This window comes from Styela clava, chromosome 6 (genome assembly GCF_964204865.1).
Source record: "Styela clava chromosome 6, kaStyClav1.hap1.2, whole genome shotgun sequence".
Classification (NCBI taxonomy): Eukaryota; Metazoa; Chordata; class Ascidiacea; order Stolidobranchia; family Styelidae; genus Styela; species Styela clava.
This window is the reverse complement of record NC_135255.1, coordinates 14,968,200-14,986,657: the sequence shown is the minus strand read 5'-3', so window position 1 is coordinate 14,986,657 and position 18,458 is coordinate 14,968,200. Positions and strand designations below refer to the sequence as shown.

Here is an 18,458-nt window from a genome sequence, read left to right as displayed (position 1 = left end):
CCGCGAGTTTGAGATCCCTGGTCTAGATTGAAGTTGTCCAAAAAATATATGATAGTATTTTATCCTGAATGATGATTATACCCCTTCCGGAATTTCTTCTATAGTACTACCAAAAGTTGATGAACCAAATATAACACAGGTGCAATGAGTTACCCGTAATCCTCATTTTCCAAAGCTGTTTTAAGTATGTCTGGCGTGTTTTATGCCTTTTTACAAATAAGACCGAGTATGCAATTTTACGCTTTGGAATTTTTAGTTATTTTCCTCAAGCCCTGCAGGATGTGGGGGCCATACACAACTCTACCGGAGGGTCAAATGTCTTTGCATGCCTCCATAGGTTGTTTTTCTATTGCAGAGTACTCTAATTATATTTCTTGGAATCACACTGTCACTGATATGTCGCCAGACTTCTGATATCTCCCCTTCTGCTATAGTTGTCCTGTGAATAAATAATAGGAAATTGAGATTAGACGAATAGTTGAAAGTTTTGCTTAATGTCGGCTTAATTTCTTGATTGATATACTCACTATTTCTGCTATTGCCTCTTGTGCTGCAGGAGTCTCACAATGCTTAGACAGGTTTGTCCACAACTTTCACATCTGAAGAAAGAGAGGAGATTTATTAATTTTCGTTAAGAATAAATAAAGCAGTCTATATGATTTAGAATGGAAAAACTAATAAATCCAATATCTCATGTTTTATGTAAAAAATATTTCACTGAATTTGGTATATAAACCAACTAATAAAAGGGTTTAGTCAGAAAATTACAAGCATTCGTGGCTCCAAATACTTGAGAGATCAGACTACACAATATAGACCGGTATGAGTGAAATGTTAGGTGAACTTGTTAACACTTTGATTCAATACGCAAATAAAAGAAAATGCGCAATAGTATGTTACAATAAGCAGCAATCAACAATGAGTATATATCCTCACTGATTAAAAAAATCTAACTGGAGGTGCACGAACTATTTGAAACTGTAAGGGGTAAGTAAATATGTAATTTAGGCAAATGGGCAACTACGTACCGTACTGAATTAATAACTTCGTAGTATTTGACAAAGGCTGGCTTTCCCACATGTACTTAACAGTGCGATGTCCGGGTGTGATATACAACAATAGTATTTACCTTACCTTTTTTCGATTTCTTTTTACCTTAACTTTCTAAAATATCATTAAAATCGACAACAACTGTCAAAGCAGGCACGAACACCATTCGTGCTACGCCTTGTAAGCAGCACACATCCGCTCGTTTTCGTCTCGTCAAGTATGTGCATTGGAGCGTGCTATCGAATACGATCTTCGGACAAAAATGCCGGAGTTGCGCATCATGTTGTTTAATGTCATTGGTTGAATTCATCTGTCTGTTACCGGTACCGTAGCCTACCTATTGTTGCCACTGACTTGTAACGTTTGAACGTATCATATCACCATAGGCTACCGGTAAGTTACATCTATTCCGAAACAAATACTGAAATAGCCAATTCAGATTTTTACTCTTGGACGTCGATATATACCGGTACCGGTAAGACGGCGAAACTAACGCAGTGTGTAAGCATGTCGCTGTATACAGGTACGGTACCGGTACCATTAGATGCTGATGTACACGGTATTTAAAGAATATTTTGGTCTACCAACTACAAGTCTGCTACTGTAACACAAACATGCTCAATTAACGCATGAAAAGCTACAAAAACCAACCGCCTAAAATAAACATCCACTAACGACAAAGAGCCTCGCTTACCGAGTCCTAATTCCTGAACCAGAAAAAGCGCGGGCTACAGGCACGTGACATTTGAGTGATGTCATAATTGGCACATTACCGGTACTAAATGACCTATGACGGTAAAGAGAAGGATTAAAATATAGGACACTTTGATCTCTGCAAAAAGTACCAGTACCGGTACCTCAATATTCAGACCACTACCCGTGGTAAATTCGCAGCTACCGTACAGACCGTTGCTAACACAATCATCAAACTCAGACTCACGCTATTGCATACTTAACATACGTACCGCATTCAGTTTTCATACGCACGCAACCGATGCTGAGCTCCCAAACAGCTTAGCGTCCCAGCCGAGATGGGCAAGGAAACTCGAAATCAAAAATGCTGCGCACGCAACCTGCCTCGTGGAGTTTTTGCGGATGAATTTTTGGACAAATAGGTCCGCTTACTTCCGGAAAAATAATATATAAAAACAATATCTTATCTTGTCTAATGCAATAGCAAAACAATCAGAATTTTTGGGTGATGAACCAAAACAATTTTAGAATAAAATTAATTCAAATTAATACCCAGAGCAAAATTTAGATGAAATTCTAAAGGAGTATTTAAATTTGCTTCGTGACTATATCGCATGCGTAGGTAGATAAATTCGTTTATTGGAAAGAATAGTTACTCGTAAATTAGAGGATCTTAGATTTTTTTACTTTTTCCAAGTATACTAATCTTTTTACTATTTTTCTGTTATATTAATTACTAACTGATCAGTGAAATTACTATTCATTAGTAAACTATTAACAAACAAGCACCCTGATTGGCTCAGCTAAGCAAGTCACGTGATTTCAATAAAATACTCTTGTAGAAAGTAAAATTCAACGAAAAATTAGTAAAAATTTACTAGAAAAATTAGTATATTTACTAATTTTTTTAACAGTGTGTTCACATATTTGTCCTTAGATCTCTTGTCATTTTAACATTTTCAAATCCATACCATGTTCCACTGCCCTTCTACTTATATATATTATTGTTTCGTCATTTTGTTAGTTGATTTACCAGTCGTGGTTTTTCAGCAACTTTGTTCTTTAATCGACTTGTCACCTTTCACAATCTTGAACCCTATCAGATGTTTTTTTTGTCGTATCACCAGTGTAGGAGAACAATAGTTTAACATCGTGTTGAATATTGTTTATCCATGTTGTAGTAGAAGAATGGTCCAAGATGGTCAAACCATAACCACTAATAACAATTACCATTTTAACGCCCTCGCTATGCCATTTGATAAGTTATGTGTCGCATTTGATACAGTGAGCACAGTTATGTTGTCCGCCACAAAGCTAATGCAAACGAAGACCACCCGTAGTGTTTTCATCAACAGTTAATAAATAATAAGCTAACTCAGCTAAACGACACGTGCTCGAAACAGCTGCGAAGATCTTTTATTTGAACACTTAGCGTGTAATTACTAATAACTTTATGAGCCAATATTTCTAGGTGTTTTATCAGGGATGAAGAAATGTACACGAATAGATTAAACCATATTACTAAAAACCAAATTCGTTTGTTGGAAAGGAAAGATTTCGAAGAGACAATTGATGTATTTTTTCAACTGTGGTCTTTCTCTGTTACGTCGATGGCGTTTGATCAAAACTCATATAAACATACATGGGCAAAGCACAAAGTTCGATGCATCTTTACAATCCTATATTTGATCAGTATTCTATTGTCCATGATAATATGGCTAAACTTGTTGCTCCAACCCACCCCTCCTGCTTTGATAAAATCTTATAATGATATTTGAGATCTTCTATTCGCCGTAACTGCAGTGCTAATGCTTTTGCTGGGTGGAAACATTTGGTCGTTTATGTTTATCATCATGCCTCAAGAGTCGTTGTTAGCATTTGCATGTAAGAAGAAACTTATAATATAAACAACCACGATAGATCGTGTGATATGTATCTATTCATTCTTCAAGGTGCTTCAGTATTCTACAAAGATATTGCTTACGACCTGAAAAAACTAAGACATATTGACGTAGTTGCGAAAAAATATATTAAATTCTGGGTGTTAGATGGAATCATAAATAATCAGAAAAAGATTGTTGGGTCCGTTGCTCTAGCGACACCTGATGGCAAAACTTACGATACAAAATCAACAGTAGCTTTGAAGGTAATGTTATTCCTCATAGCACTGCACTTCATGTTGCTTATGGCATGGAACTGCTGAAAAATTCTTTAAACGCAATTCAATTCCCATGATTTACCATTCTCTCCACTCTTGAATAACCTACCTCATTGTGAGCAAAGTCTCATAAAATTTTTAACCGTAACAATTTATTACAGTATTTGATGATATATATAATTAAGTGTCAGACATATCGGGGGTGGCCAATGTTAACTTGTGCAGATATATTTATTTACTCAAGGCCAATTGCCCGCGATATTTGTTCCGGATCGTATATCTATTTAATATCCATTAACTATTTTAAGCATAGATTATCTGTCACACCAAATTTGCGAAAAACGAAAATCGCTATAAAGATGCTGGAGCATGCTTTACATCAAGCCAAAGAAATGGGATTTCAATGTATTGTACTCTGCTGCGGAGATACTCAACTTGTTCCAAAAATATGAATTTAAAATAACAAAATTTGTGGACGTAAAAGTTCTTTCAGTTTTTTGTCGTGTACGAATTTTTTATATGAAAAGACGACTACGTGAAAGCTAATACATCCAATAACTCTGTAGTTTATAAATAGGGGCCAGTGAACAAACAATATTAAGATTAAAACATTAAGATTAAAAGAAGCAATTGCCAAATTATACCGTAACTGCTATAGGCAGGGGTCGGCAACCTACGGCCCGCAGGCCGGATTCGGTAATATCATCCGGTCCGCGACGCTTCACCGAATTATAGTAACAAAACAGTGGTTTTGACGATTACACTGTTTACGTAACATAATTTTTGTGAGACACGTGTAAACTAAATTATATTATAACCTAACAAGTATATACTTCACAATTACTCGTTTAATAAGCCTACAACTTAATTATAATTAGACAAATGGCAACAAAACGCAGAAAAGTTGAGGCTAAGTGCAAAGGGTTTAATGGCGCAGAAAAAATTCAAATGGAATTTTATGAGATGCAACGCAATGACTTTCTGAAAATATGCGCGGCCCGCCAATGACTTGCGGCCCTAAATTTTGGCCCGCGAGCGACATAATGTTACCGACCGCTGAGCTAGCGAATCGGAAAACGTTGGTTTTCGAGATTCTTGATGATCTAAATGGCGCGTTTTAATCTACGTAGGGGATTAATCCTCCCTGCGCGTTCGAATTATTAGAAAAAACTAATATAAAACGAAACATTTAAGAAGGAAGAAATATCTGTTAACTGTTAAGGCTCTATTCCGATGCGCAGAAAAACGCGAACAGTCAAACTGGAACACATAGTCTCACCAAACCAATAAACTGATTGTGAACTGGTTGGCAAAATATTTTTTGTAAAAGATGAAGGATTAATTGGAGAATCATTTGCGAAGACTTTTTCCGATGCTTGAAACCACGATGTTCATCCTGAGATCGGGACAGGGATTTAATTCCCCAGCGTCACATTTTTTTACCTTTCCGCATGCGGAGCTGAATCAAAACCACGTTTTCGATTGTCTTCGCAAGAGGTATATAGATGTATATACAGGTTTCTTGGTAATTTTGGTATTGCGCGCTACGAATTGTTTTAACTCACCGTTTTTCATCATTTTTTAGGAATTGCTGATAATTATTCCATTATATTCATAGGCAACTGGTTTACGTAATAAACGTATGGCATACGTGTGCCTGAATCTGACACTGTATAGGCGATGAAAATGGTTCCTAACCGTTAACCACAACGCTTTTCAACAGTATTAAAGTTACTGTGAAATCCATTTAAACGTGTAACGACTGACGCTTATTAATAGTACTGTTAAAAATCGCCAGTCTTTAAACGTTTGAACAGCATTTCATCGTAACTTAAATTTGATAAAACTTGAAAATGTGCATAGCTGTCGAGGGTACGTTTCATAAAAGCAAAAATTTCATTTTAAAAATTCCGGAGATTTATAAAAATTATTGAAACTAGAAAAATGAGTGGAAATACCGGGAACTTGGAATTTTTCAGGATTTCATAAACATTTAATCTAGTTCTCGTCGTTATGCAAAGTATTTGTCAATTCTCAGTCGTTTTCCCGATATTTGTGTATAAACCGAAGTCCACTTTATGCAAGCGGTAAACGTCGCAAAATTATATTAAATCAAATTTTCCATAAAAATGTTTGCGTGATGAGTTATAACCAATCGTTAATAGCCAATTTGTCTTTCATTCGACCATCTCAGTTTAGGTGCAGGTATCACAAATTGCCCCTAAATAGCTGTACTAGTCTAATTGACACAGCCTATCAATAAATTTGAGTAACGAATGAGGAATGAACGTGAACATAGTGACATTGTCTATAAGTGCCAACTTACAAAACTAGAATATCGGTTAGAAACCGAAGACTTAGCGATCGAAGGTAAGGGGATTCCCCAAAACAGGGGTCTTACTCCATAGGGACACCGTGTGTCCCATCACTAATTAATTAATAACTCTGCCTAATGTCTGGCTAAACAAACATCCATTGGTTTTCATTTTTGATTCGTGATAATTGCAGTAGGCGATGTAACAGATATTTTGACTTTCTACAGTTCTATTAGATAAATTTAGGTTTTTACGGATGACTTTAGGATGTAGTGTTACCGACAAACTTTTGATTCCCCCAGTTTCCGTGTGTCCGTGTCCGACGAGATGTGTGGGAGGTGTTAGGATTAGAAATACGCTTGCCATCGCACTTCTGATTACTCTGCGGGGGTTAGCATATTCGAATTCCGTGGGGGATAATTATGTACGAGTGGATAGCTGGGTTCCTTTACCTAGCTTACAAAGGACCTTTCCCCGACCTTTAATCCAGGAAAAATTCTTCCTATACTTTACCATTGCAAAATTTTCGGGGCTATTTTAAGAGTGCTTTTGCGAGTTGGCGCCTGTAAAATGGGGTATGTGTTTCAAACCATCATTATGATTCATCGCATACAACAATCTGTTTTTTAAAAGTACCGGTAAAGAATTTTTGCCTAGTCTATCAGAGCTCTGTCTACACTAATTTTTTAGTACTGCGATTAAATTAAAACTCCTAGGAAGACAGAGTGATCATTCAATTATCTGATTTATATTTAAGTTTCCGAAACACAACAGAAAACTAACGAATAGAGTTCAAAAACGCGAAAATGAGGTAATGTTTACGACCACGCTTGAAAATCTGTCTGAGTGCGAAAAGTGTCTGAGCGGATGCGAAAAGGGAGCATTGTTACGTCACCTTTTTCATCTTGCTGATTGGCCAATGTCACGAACAAAACAAGGAAGTCGATGCTCAGGGAAAGGTCCATACAGTACCGTATCTTCTAGCTTGCGTTGGCAATCACTAATGGCAGTATGGAGCAACAGTAAGAAATGGATTACATCCGTCCGGGCTTGCAGCAATGGCAGAATGGGAAATTGATTTACCCTGGAACGACAAAGATTATAATGGAATACCACATTGGCCTTGAAATATAATTTGGCAAAAAAGCAATGAAAAGTTTGGCCAGTTGAGATCATCAATGGGAAATTCAAGGCTAATTATAACGTAGGTAGACTAGACTATTACCTACCGTAACAGTCTGACAGTGTTAGATGGGCATGTCTACTACTGTACTACCAGATTGCTGACTGGTCTAGAACAGTAGTAGGGCTTAGTTCTGTAGTTCATAACTTGCAGACCTTGTATTGCTGTATTGATACCAACAGTCTGATAGTCATATCGGGCTGAATGATTCCTACTAGTGGTTCTATCGGATAGTATTGTAGTAGACCAGGTGGCCTCTGTCTTCTGTTCTGCGCCTGAGTTCTGCAAGCAAACATTTTCTGCCCTGGAATTCAAGAATTATTAAATTTCATGCCAGATCTGATCCTCACATCTGGGAATTTCGTCACTAAAGCTAGGCCTATGCATTTCTACTGGATTAGTTCATGGCTCTAAAGGCGGTGAAATTTTATATACGACTCCCAAACTCTAATCTATGTACCGATAAAACAAACGGATTACAGACTTTTTGTCCGACATGTCTGTATATCGCCCCTGACAGCCTGAGGCTTGTTTTTTTAACAATGATTATCTGATATTTCTAACGATTGCAGGGTTTACGACAATGTAGAAAATTAAAATTTGACTGACTAAAATAGAAATTTTTGAACTCTATTTTTTTCCAAAACAAGCAAAAATAATTTTTTTTTGAGTTTTTTGCAATTCCAAAATAAATTGTGAAGCTTCAATAATTTTGGTTTTATTGTAAGGTTTTCGTAAACCTTATTAATAATGGAGTGTTTTGCTTCATTCAGGAATAATATTGTTTAAAATTGCATGTTATTAATTTCTGAGTACTGAAGTAACTCTGAACGACGTAAGATAAACTGGAGTTACATATGAGTTGAAAGGTGTCATCTTTACTCTACTTCATTGAATTCTGTACTATCGCGGTCCAGCAAACTGCTTTTTCAGTTTTTGAAATCACCTCTGCATTTTCTGTGATTGCAAAACCATGCTTTCCTCGAAGATGCAGAGATCAGATATGAATACATCTGGCCATGGTCATCAGCACAGTGCAGGATTTGGAGCAACAACAAAGCCAAGTGGAACAACGGAATATGTGGTAAATAATTCATTTCGGATCAAACATCACATTTAAATTACTATTTCTCTGTATACTTGAAATTGCAAATTTGATGAGTCTTTTTTTTCTATTCATATGAGACATTGCAGAATGTAATAAAATCTTGTTTTTTTATATTGTTATGCGCAAGAATAGCAAATTGTGGCATCAGCTACTATGTTATATTTCAATGAAAAACAGATGAACAATAGTTGACTTTTAACAAAAACTGCCTATGCGGTCACTGAACTGTCTTTTAAAATAATCAAAAGTGTAGTGTGCATCATTCTAAATTGAACAAACTCTTTCGTTTTTTTTGATTTAGCTATGTTTTTTTATTCCTGACCTAACTAACATCAAAATTGAATTGTAACACTTACTATCTTACAAAAGTATTTTGTTTTTTCTAGACGTCATCAAGAGACACTCTGAGAAGTATTGCTGTTGCTTTTGATACGACAACTACAAGATTAATGAAATTGAATAGAATGTCTTCTCTTACTGTTTTCCCTGGTCAAGTATGTATATTATTTAATTGAATTAGTTGGTTTTTGTTGGTCATTGAAAGGATAAAGTATATTGGTGTTTAAGATTTTTTACTTTACTACTCGCTACATAATAAATTAGTCGTTTTGCAAAATTTCTGTTGTTATTATTCTTGTTTGCTTTTGCTTTTCTCGACAATTAATAATATTGGATCAATCAATTTCAAAAAGGCTTTGAAAGGTTATTTCATTTTTCAAATCTCCCAACAGTTCCTCCCGATTTGACTGTTTTATATTAATTAAATTATTTGACATTTGACCTTTATGTCCATATGTTTGATTGTTGCTCTTTTGCCTTTTCAGACATTATTTGTTCCATCCAATGATAGTGACACTCACTCGCCATCACCCCCAGCTGATTGTGATGAAACAAGCACAACGCCACCGAAGTCTGACAGTACTTGGGATTCCTTTACAGGAGATTTCTCATTCTTGTCTCCTTTGTCTCCATCAACATCTGCTTTGAGACCAGTGAGTTTAGTTTATATGTTGTTGAATTTTTCAGTCTCAACTCTCTATACTTGTTTTCAAACGTTTTATAAAGCAGTCTTGGCTTGCATAAAATTAATTACTCAATATATAGGGCTGTAGAGCTCAGTCATATTGTTATGCTCTCAAACTCAAATTTTCCAGACCTTACATCCATTTAGTAGTATTATATAAAGCAGAAAAAATTTATAAAACAAAGCATAAAATCAAAAGGGGATTGGAAAAATTTTTTTTCACTCGAGGTAATAATCAAAAGTGTGTTTTTCTGGAAATTTCTCGTTTCTAAGGTTTTTATTTTGTACAAATTGGCATATAACAAGGAACTTTATCAGTATTTTTGTGTAAATTTTTTTTCTATTATTTTCAATTTATAAAATATGTAAAGAGCTAATAGGTTGGCGCTAAATGAATCGGACTTTTTTCTCTTTTGAGATTGTGAATTCTAATTTGGTTTGAATTCTCTGTTGCTAATATTCTGGTAGTTGGGTGAAATATGTAATGCTATATGATGTGAACTTCTAGGAGATTCAACCTTTTTATATATGAAAATACGGATACACCATCTTATTAAGTGCCATGTTGTGTAAAGAAATTTGACATTCAACAATCTTGTTTGTTAGTTAGGTCATAATTATATGGATTCTAGTTCAGCTCTATTCAAGCAGTTTATTGCCTCATTACTTATTAGCTAATATATATATTTTCAATGTTGAACCAATAACTTGTTGACTAAGAAGGATGTTTCTTCATGGATATGACTCTTGTGAAGATAATCTATAAATAGCCTGTTTTGTATTTCTTGAATATCCTTTTTGCACACGCACGAGGGGAAATTTTGTGGTTTTAAGCGCTATAGATGGTCTATTTGCAATAGAATGTTACAATTTGTTTCATACGAATTCTGCAATTTTTATATCATCTCCATATCGTACCAATGTTATGTATGTGTCTTCATTATAATTCTGCAATTAGTGTATGTAAATCAACATCTTTATGGGAGATTACATAAAGTAAAATCACAACTTGAGAATTCAATCGAAAATAATATTATGACACATTCTTATTTCTATAGTACTTTAACTGAATTGAACTAACCACAATAGAAAAATATATCATGGAATAATCTATAATACAAAATGTCACCCACTCTCAAGTTAACCATTGGGCCATAGCTGGGCCACAGATACATTTTTAGATGAGCCACAAACATATTGAAATTGCTTGAGTTATTGATGGAAGTAGCAATGAATAAAGATGTTGTCTTCTGTTACAGGGTGGCATTTTTCATTTTAATTATTGAGGTGAAAGCGACTATTTTAGCGGAAAGAATTTTTGGCTTTTCTAGGAATTTTTCTCTTGCATGAAAAAGGTAATATGCCACATAAATTTTGTGCATCGAAAATGGGCCACAGAAGAAAAAAGGTTGAGAACTATTGGTCTAGCATGTTCATTTGAATTGTTTTTATCATTTTGTATAAAAAGATGCTGCTTGTTCTTGAAAAAGCAGGTTATTGATTAAAAGTCTCCAAAAATATCAATCCTAATCTAGTTATCTACATTTACTAAAAGGTTCTGAATGAAAACCAATGCATTTGCAAAGTAGATCATTTGTTATTTTTATAGGTACATATTTAAAGCTATCACCGACACCAAAGTAAACCCTTATCAGAATTTTTTTTTAAATATCTTGAACTCTGAATTCATTTCTTTTGACCTGTATCGTAAATTTAGTCCATTTTTTGAATAAAAATGTTTCAAAGCTTCCACTATTAATTCATTCCAACTAATTCACATTCCTTATTTGGTTAATCTCCAATTATTCATTATATTTGAGCTATATCAGGCCTTAGTGACAGTTACTCCAAATAGTTCTATGTCACTATTTATATTCGAAAACAACATGCACATGAATACTTCACAGAGAAATAGTACTGTCTCTAATAATAATAGTCATTGAACTTTTACAAAATTTATTAATGAAAAGCACAATACAAGTTTATCCGTATTATTTCCAGGTAAATTTTAATATTCTAATTGAGTCTAATTTTGGAAAGCTAATATTTGAACGCTAACTATTTTTTTTATGTCAATATAAAATCACACTCACATGTTAATTACATCACTATATATTGTTTGCATATGCTGTAAAATAAAGAAACCTATCGTCAAGATTTATGATGATTGTGTCATATGTCTTTAGATGGCTATTTTTTTTTCAAATTTCCTCTGTGTCTCATTGTTTATTTCCTGACATTTTACTCTAAATTTTACATTTTTATTTTTTATGTATAGGAACACATTTATATGATCCTTAGCCTTCATGTCCATATTTTAGCATTACTTTGCTATTTGAGATGGTTTTGCAATTCTTTGATTGAATGCTTTTAATATCAACCACTTTCAGTTTTCAACCACTTACAGCTTGCTTTCTGAATAAATTTCTTCCTCTACCGAATACAGCAAAGTTGGTAACCAGTCAATTAGGCAATCGGTATCTGAAGCAATCTGGTAATTATGATCATTCTATTCAAATTCGAAAAGGGGACATCATATTTGTTTCTCCATATTTTTGCGTACGAATGGGAATAGTTATTACTGGCATGTACTATAGTCCCATCGGCCATCATAGCCATTTGAATGATTACTCGTCTGTCATATAGACAGCAGATTTAATTAACGAGGTTATATCAAAAATTCTGCTATCTGAGTGCAGAATATATATAACACTTGTTTTCAGCGCAATCCAGTAATACTTGCATTAACTGATTTCACTCTTCGACTAACATAATATATAATAGCACATTGAATTGTGTTTTTCAGTCTAGCGTAAATTGAAAATCGCACAATAGTTTGCCATAATGTTATTAAGGTACTTGTATCCATCGGCTTAATTTCACGGTGAGAAATATGAAATCTCAAATCCAGTGAGTTCATGAATTCTGGCTTTTGATTGTGTCTCTGCGCTGACAAATAAATCTATTCCTGTTAGTACAAGACTGTTTTCTATTTATAGATCTGATGAAAGTGAAAATGAATTTATCTATTCTAGGACTGTAGTAGGGCAAATAAATCTGGAATTATAAACACGTTTTTGGGAATATAAAAGCTCTTTTAATTATCTAAGCTAATATTTGTGAAAGATTTTCATATATAATGAATTGTTTTCATAGCTTCATGAATAATTTTGGTGTTGGATGAAAAATTGCATTTGTGATGCAGGATGGCTACTCTAGAAATTTATTTCAAGAATTCAATATCTTTTCAAAAAAGAACTATCGTAATTTATATTTTATAATGCAAACAATATATTCATTTAACTAGTTTATTATTCAGTGTAAACTGAATCTTTGCAACAAACTTGTTTAATTTGGCCACCTATGTAGTTTAAGCACCACTGTGCCAATTATTTTGTTATGTTTCAACACAGTATATAGGACAGCAAATAAGTTGTGCTGTGAAAAATTCAGAATAATGATAATAATATTTATTGAATTTCCAACTTTGGAATGTTTAGTTGTTTTAAAACTGATTTCAAATTGCTTATTACCGCTAATTGATTCCTTTATTTTATACTCTGGTTAAGAGACCTTTTTAGCTATTACTGTGCTTGTTTGAGAAGTGGAATATTTTATTGACATACCTAATGATTTTATTAATTAAGTTATTAAATTAATTAATTTAAGTCGTTGAAGAGCTGTGGTTCAAATCTCAAATCTGCCGCTACACGCAGGGTGTAATCTATTGGGTAGGCAGTTCCGAATCAGGGCGATTCTGGTATTTTGAAAATATAGAACATTTGGCTCTCCAGAAGTGTGTGTACCAATATGAAGATAACTAATTTTGTTTGCCTACTTTACATCAAGTTGTGTGAAGGGACTGATTACTATGAGCAGGGGGTATATTCACTTGGCTAACACAGACTGCTTCCGAACTCGTAATACGACTAAAATAAGAAAAATCAGAATAAAATCATGCCCAAACCCTAACTTGGTACACACACTACGGGAGTAGTACGGAACATTTTTTACCTATTAGTGACTTTGTACAGAGCCTCGTTCAAAGTGAAAGGCGTGAGAAGATGTTGAACAGAAAATTTAACAATTTGTTTCTTACAACATAATTTTGTAATAATTTTGGTATTTTTTAACAGTCTCAAAGTGGTTCACAGATACCAGATTGTCAGTTTGTTAATGAATTACCGTAATCAGTGTTTTATGTTTACTGTACTAGATTGCATATAGCACTATGTAATGAGTATTGTACCATATGCTACAGGTAGTCATTCTTTGAATATTGATGATGGTTGTTGTTGAAATTTTAGCAAATCGCTGTTGCTGTATAATTGCTGTAATTAGGGATTATTGGTTAGGTAACGATAATTAGAAATGCTATTGATATTAGTATACCATGCTGTACTGCAGACAGGAATGGGTATAAATGGAATATTCAGATATTTTATCGAAGGTGATAATTTACCTGGCGTTTTTGGATGCTTTTAGAAATATTAAAGTTAAAATCCCATTTTTCTACTGAGATATTTTTTAATCATCTGCTAGTCAAGTGTCTATGCAAGCACTCCCTTAGCTATAAAGAGCTATTTAATTGGACAAAGCTGCGATATTTGCATTGGTGTCCAATTTATGTACATGAACTTGGGATAATCAATAAATTAACAGAATTGATACTATTATGTGGCGATGCTATCATGCTTATTGAGGGTTTACCCGGAGAGGTTTAAAGATAACGGGACTAGAAAATGTTTATATCGCTGCAGTAGACCAAAATTAGCTTGTGTAATTGTGTAATTTTTGTATCTATACAGCTAAATCTAAAAATGGCATTAAGCACTTCCGGAAATCAAAACTGAAATAAGTACTTTTGATAATTTTGAAACCCAAACCAAAATGACAAAGGATTTATTAAAAAATACCTTCATCGAAAAATGTGATATATATGCTACTTTGGTTTAACTGTAGTGATATGAAAATATTTAAAATTTGATTGTTTGTATGACGGTACAGTTTAAACTATTTCTGTATATCTGAAACCACAAATCGAATATTAAAAACGATGAACTTGTATCTTGGTTCCCACTTCCCAGTGTTTTATGTTGTCATGTAATGGGCGTGAAAACCTATGCTGTTCCTGACATGATTAATGGTCATCAATGGTGATAAATAGGATCTTGTTGCTATGACAATTTCTGTGTTTTTTGACTCAACTATTACTTGTTGCCACAATATTTCATTTCCTTTACCACTTCCCATATTGCAGCAATAATATCATAAATATTGGCTCAATATAGGCTTTTCCTCTGAATATGTGATGGAGAGCATTTCTGATCACAGTATTTATACCATAGCCTGTAAATGGTGCAGTAGAAACTGTTGTTTGTGAATTTCTGCTCTTTGTTATTAATAAGTTTGATATTGGTGGAGATGTTATGTGGAACGGAGACTCGTCAGTTTATCATATGAAAATGTAATGTATTTTCTCGTTAGTTGAAATTTCCATAAAGTGCATTACTTGTAGTCTCTGGACAAGGCTCTTTTTGAGCAGCCATAAACATTTTGTATAGTTCTGTTCAGCATAATAAGTGACTGGTGACTGCTTTGGAAGTCTAATCTAGTTCTTGTATAATTGCTGCTATTCAGTAAAATTACCGTAAAACAGTATGAAATAAAGGTAACAAAAAATCTCTGATAAAAGTTTTGTTGGTATGAAGAGGGCAAGACGATATGTTATTTTCACAAAAATGGGTGAGTCTGCTTTAATGTTTCCATTAGTAAAATATTAAGGTTTTATTAATAGTCTATAAGAGAAAGCTGCCTGTAGTTATTGTCAATCAGACTTTCATGTAGCCTATGTGAGTGATAAATAGTTGTCAAATATCTAACCTTTGTGGAAGGGTTCACAAAACATTGTTTAACACTTGTATGTTAATAAATCCCATATTATCTTTTCAAGATTATTGTTTTTCTCGAGTCTGCTTTAGCATTTTTTATTAATACGTGCAATGTGCATACTTACAATACCGTAATCAAGTGTTTGTAAAAAAAATTTTGTCATGGCTCGGCTAAATTTTTTTGCGACCCCTCTCCAGGAACTAATATAAAAATAAAGTAAATTTTGATAATATACAGCAAAAGATAATGAAAGCGACAATACCTTTAATGAGGAAGATGCCTTTGCATATTCTTGCACAAAAAATCTAATCTTGGTCCAATTTTGGTGATGGTGGGTGAGTGTGGGTCTCAGTACTTGTTCCAAATTTGATCGATATGTTGTTTGAACATAAGTTAATGCAGAAAAAACTTTTATCACTACCCCCCCATTGAGTCCTTTTCAGGACCCCCAGTTTGAAGAGCCCTGCTGTAATCTATGTACAATATGAAATTTTCTTTAAAATGTGCTTGTATGTATATGCCTCAAACCAAATCCGTTATGTTTGGAACCTAATTATCACTAATCATAGGGTGGTTTTGTGCTATAATTACTATGATGTTTTCCACATGGCGTAAAATATGTAACTTTCTTTATAACAAAGGTACGGCATACTTTGTTCTTTAATCAGCAGTATTATTGTCTCATGTATTGGATGCTGTCATTTGGGGTTCAGTTGTGGACTTGTGGTACAGACTCTCCCAGGGGAAGGCAAAACTTAATAACTTTCTATTTTAAATAGAATTTGGAAAAGGATTTTTGCTCACAAAGAATTGAATATGTTTTGAATTGAAATTTGTTCAATTGAGAAATTTACCATACTCAGCTGAGTCATGAGTGCATATTCGAGGAGGTTTGATATGATAATGCTAGGTGATCAATTTGTTTAATTTAAATTAGATCTTCATTTTCCATAGTTATAGAAACTAAATAAAAACTATCTGGCTGTCTTGTTTTCAAGTTGGAATTTGCAAATTTTATTTTCAAAATTTATTTAATACATTTACACATTTTGATTAAATTTTCATAAATTCCTGACATGGGCTTTCTTCAAAGCAAACCTAACTTAGCAAACTACTTAGAAGTGATGAGTAATCTGTTTGCGGAAATCTATGTGTGGGTATCTTAATAGATATAGGAAATCCTGTGAAATGTTCATGTAACTATTTCCAAGAAACACTGCAATATATGAATTTAGATACGTGGAAACTGCTGTAGCGGTTCAGATTTTTTATTTGAAACTTTTGTCAGTTAATGTTATTTTGCAGTTTCATGTTGTATTTTTAATCCTGATATATTTATTTTAAACTTCCTTCTTTGCACTCATCTGTTCCCAGTTCGAAAAATGCTCTCGATTTATTTATAGGCAATTGATAATCGATTTTGTTTTGATACTGAAGTGGACCACTTGATTATGCGGCCTACCATAATACTAATATTGAAAAATAGCTTCCAGTACTACCGGTGACCTTTTTATTGATTGAAAATTCCAATAATCAATGATGTAAGGACATTTCATTACTCTATCCAGCTAATTGAACAACACCTTTCTTAATAAATCCAAATGTTGATGAATATGCAATTTAATAGATTTGGATCGAACATGTGTGGTATGTTCTAAGTTGTGCCAGTGAGTGATAATTTCTGGTATTAATCTTGTTGTTTCAACTTATTGCTGATGCTGATTTAATTACCGGTATATACTATTTGACGATGGGGTTGGCATAACAGGGTTATCGATACTTGTTAGTGCAATTGTAAAAATTATTGTTTCGTAATGAATGATTTATTATTGTGGTTGTGAACTTCTTTTTCGCTAGTTGAATTTACTCATGTAAAGTGAAATTATAGTTTAAATTATTTCACATGTGACAATCAATGGTTTTTCAGTGCATAATCGTAAAATATTAAAAATGAAAATAAATTGAAATAAAAATTCTTTGGATTAAAATTCCTACTATGATTATGGCATAATAAGATATCAGGTATAAGATGAGGTATTCTAAATGTATTTCTTAATAAACTCTAATCAATGTTTTATTCCTATATATTCAATAGTGAGTTAATATATCTACAAAAATTGATATTCTTAAGCATTATGACTTCCTAGCATAAAAAATAGTCAAAGATTGTTACAATACATAGCAGCTCAAGTGAATATAATTATGAAATTTATAGTTGTGTATTCTGTGATAATCTTCCAACCCAACTTGCCGTACCCTTTTTTGTGATATTATTTGATTTGAAGAACGGTAATATTGTTTGTATATCTTATAAGTATGTATGAGTTCTTGTACATCCATTGCTAAGTATAAGATATTTTTCTTTTTCGTCGCAAAGTTCTTTTATAAAAATCACTTTGCATGTATATTTGACAAAATTGGCTTAATGGCTTAAATCATGATTTTGCAGCAGAACTACAGATTGATTATACTTGACAGAATCCTAAAAAAATCCCAATTTGATTTATAACCCTGCAAATCGTGTATACCTTCAAGGATGATCATAATATGATGTCTGTCTCACAATACTCAACGCTTTATAACCTTATAAAGCTTACAGCAGCAGATAGCTGTTTTCATGGAATACTAAACTCGATGTATCAATATTATTAAGAATAGTCCATGTGAACTCATTAGTGGACAAGAAATGTAGGCCATCTTCTCTGCTTAATTGTTTATTGTTATTGAAAAAATACTTTAACTAGTGGACCAATTAATTTCAGACTATAACTTTTTATTTTGCCAAAATCATTTCAAGTCCTATGGGACTGCGATGATTCACCAAAAATTTTGCTTTTTTTTTTTAAATTCACAAACACTTTATTTTGCAATGTCACATAAACTCTTCCAACAAACTTTTTGCTTAGTGAATAAACCATCGTACCCATACAAATGCAAGACATTCGTGCCGTTATGTTTCATCATTACCAGTACTCCTATATTTTTTCTATTGTTTGAGTAACTCATTTTGTCACCTGCTGTTAAGTTAAACAAGC

At 33.5% G+C, this 18,458-nt stretch overlaps 1 protein-coding gene and 1 long non-coding RNA gene across 3 annotated transcripts in view; one reads left to right on the top strand and one right to left on the bottom strand.

Annotated features, from left to right (window-relative positions):
* Positions 1–92: 92 nt before the first annotated feature.
* On the bottom strand, positions 93–1,350 carry LOC144424573 (uncharacterized). Its single transcript, XR_013476792.1, has 3 exons — positions 1,135–1,350; positions 528–599; positions 93–439 (listed from the first exon to the last, which is right to left on the bottom strand). It is a non-coding gene; the product is annotated as an uncharacterized LOC144424573 (long non-coding RNA).
* A 6,852-nt stretch (positions 1,351–8,202) lies between these two features.
* Positions 8,203–18,458, top strand: part of LOC120331894 (oxidation resistance protein 1-like) — a 44,036-nt gene continuing 33,780 nt past the window's right edge. The window contains exons 1-3 of one of the 2 annotated variants that reach the window (XM_039399061.2): positions 8,203–8,483; positions 8,894–9,001; positions 9,332–9,499. In XM_039399061.2, the coding sequence (XP_039254995.2) occupies positions 8,373–8,483; positions 8,894–9,001; positions 9,332–9,499 (387 nt within the window). In that variant the 5' untranslated portion in view covers positions 8,203–8,372. Of the gene's footprint in view, positions 8,484–8,893; positions 9,002–9,331; positions 9,500–15,109; positions 15,277–18,458 lie in introns of those variants that run through there. The other variant, XM_039399062.2, reaches the window with a different exon arrangement.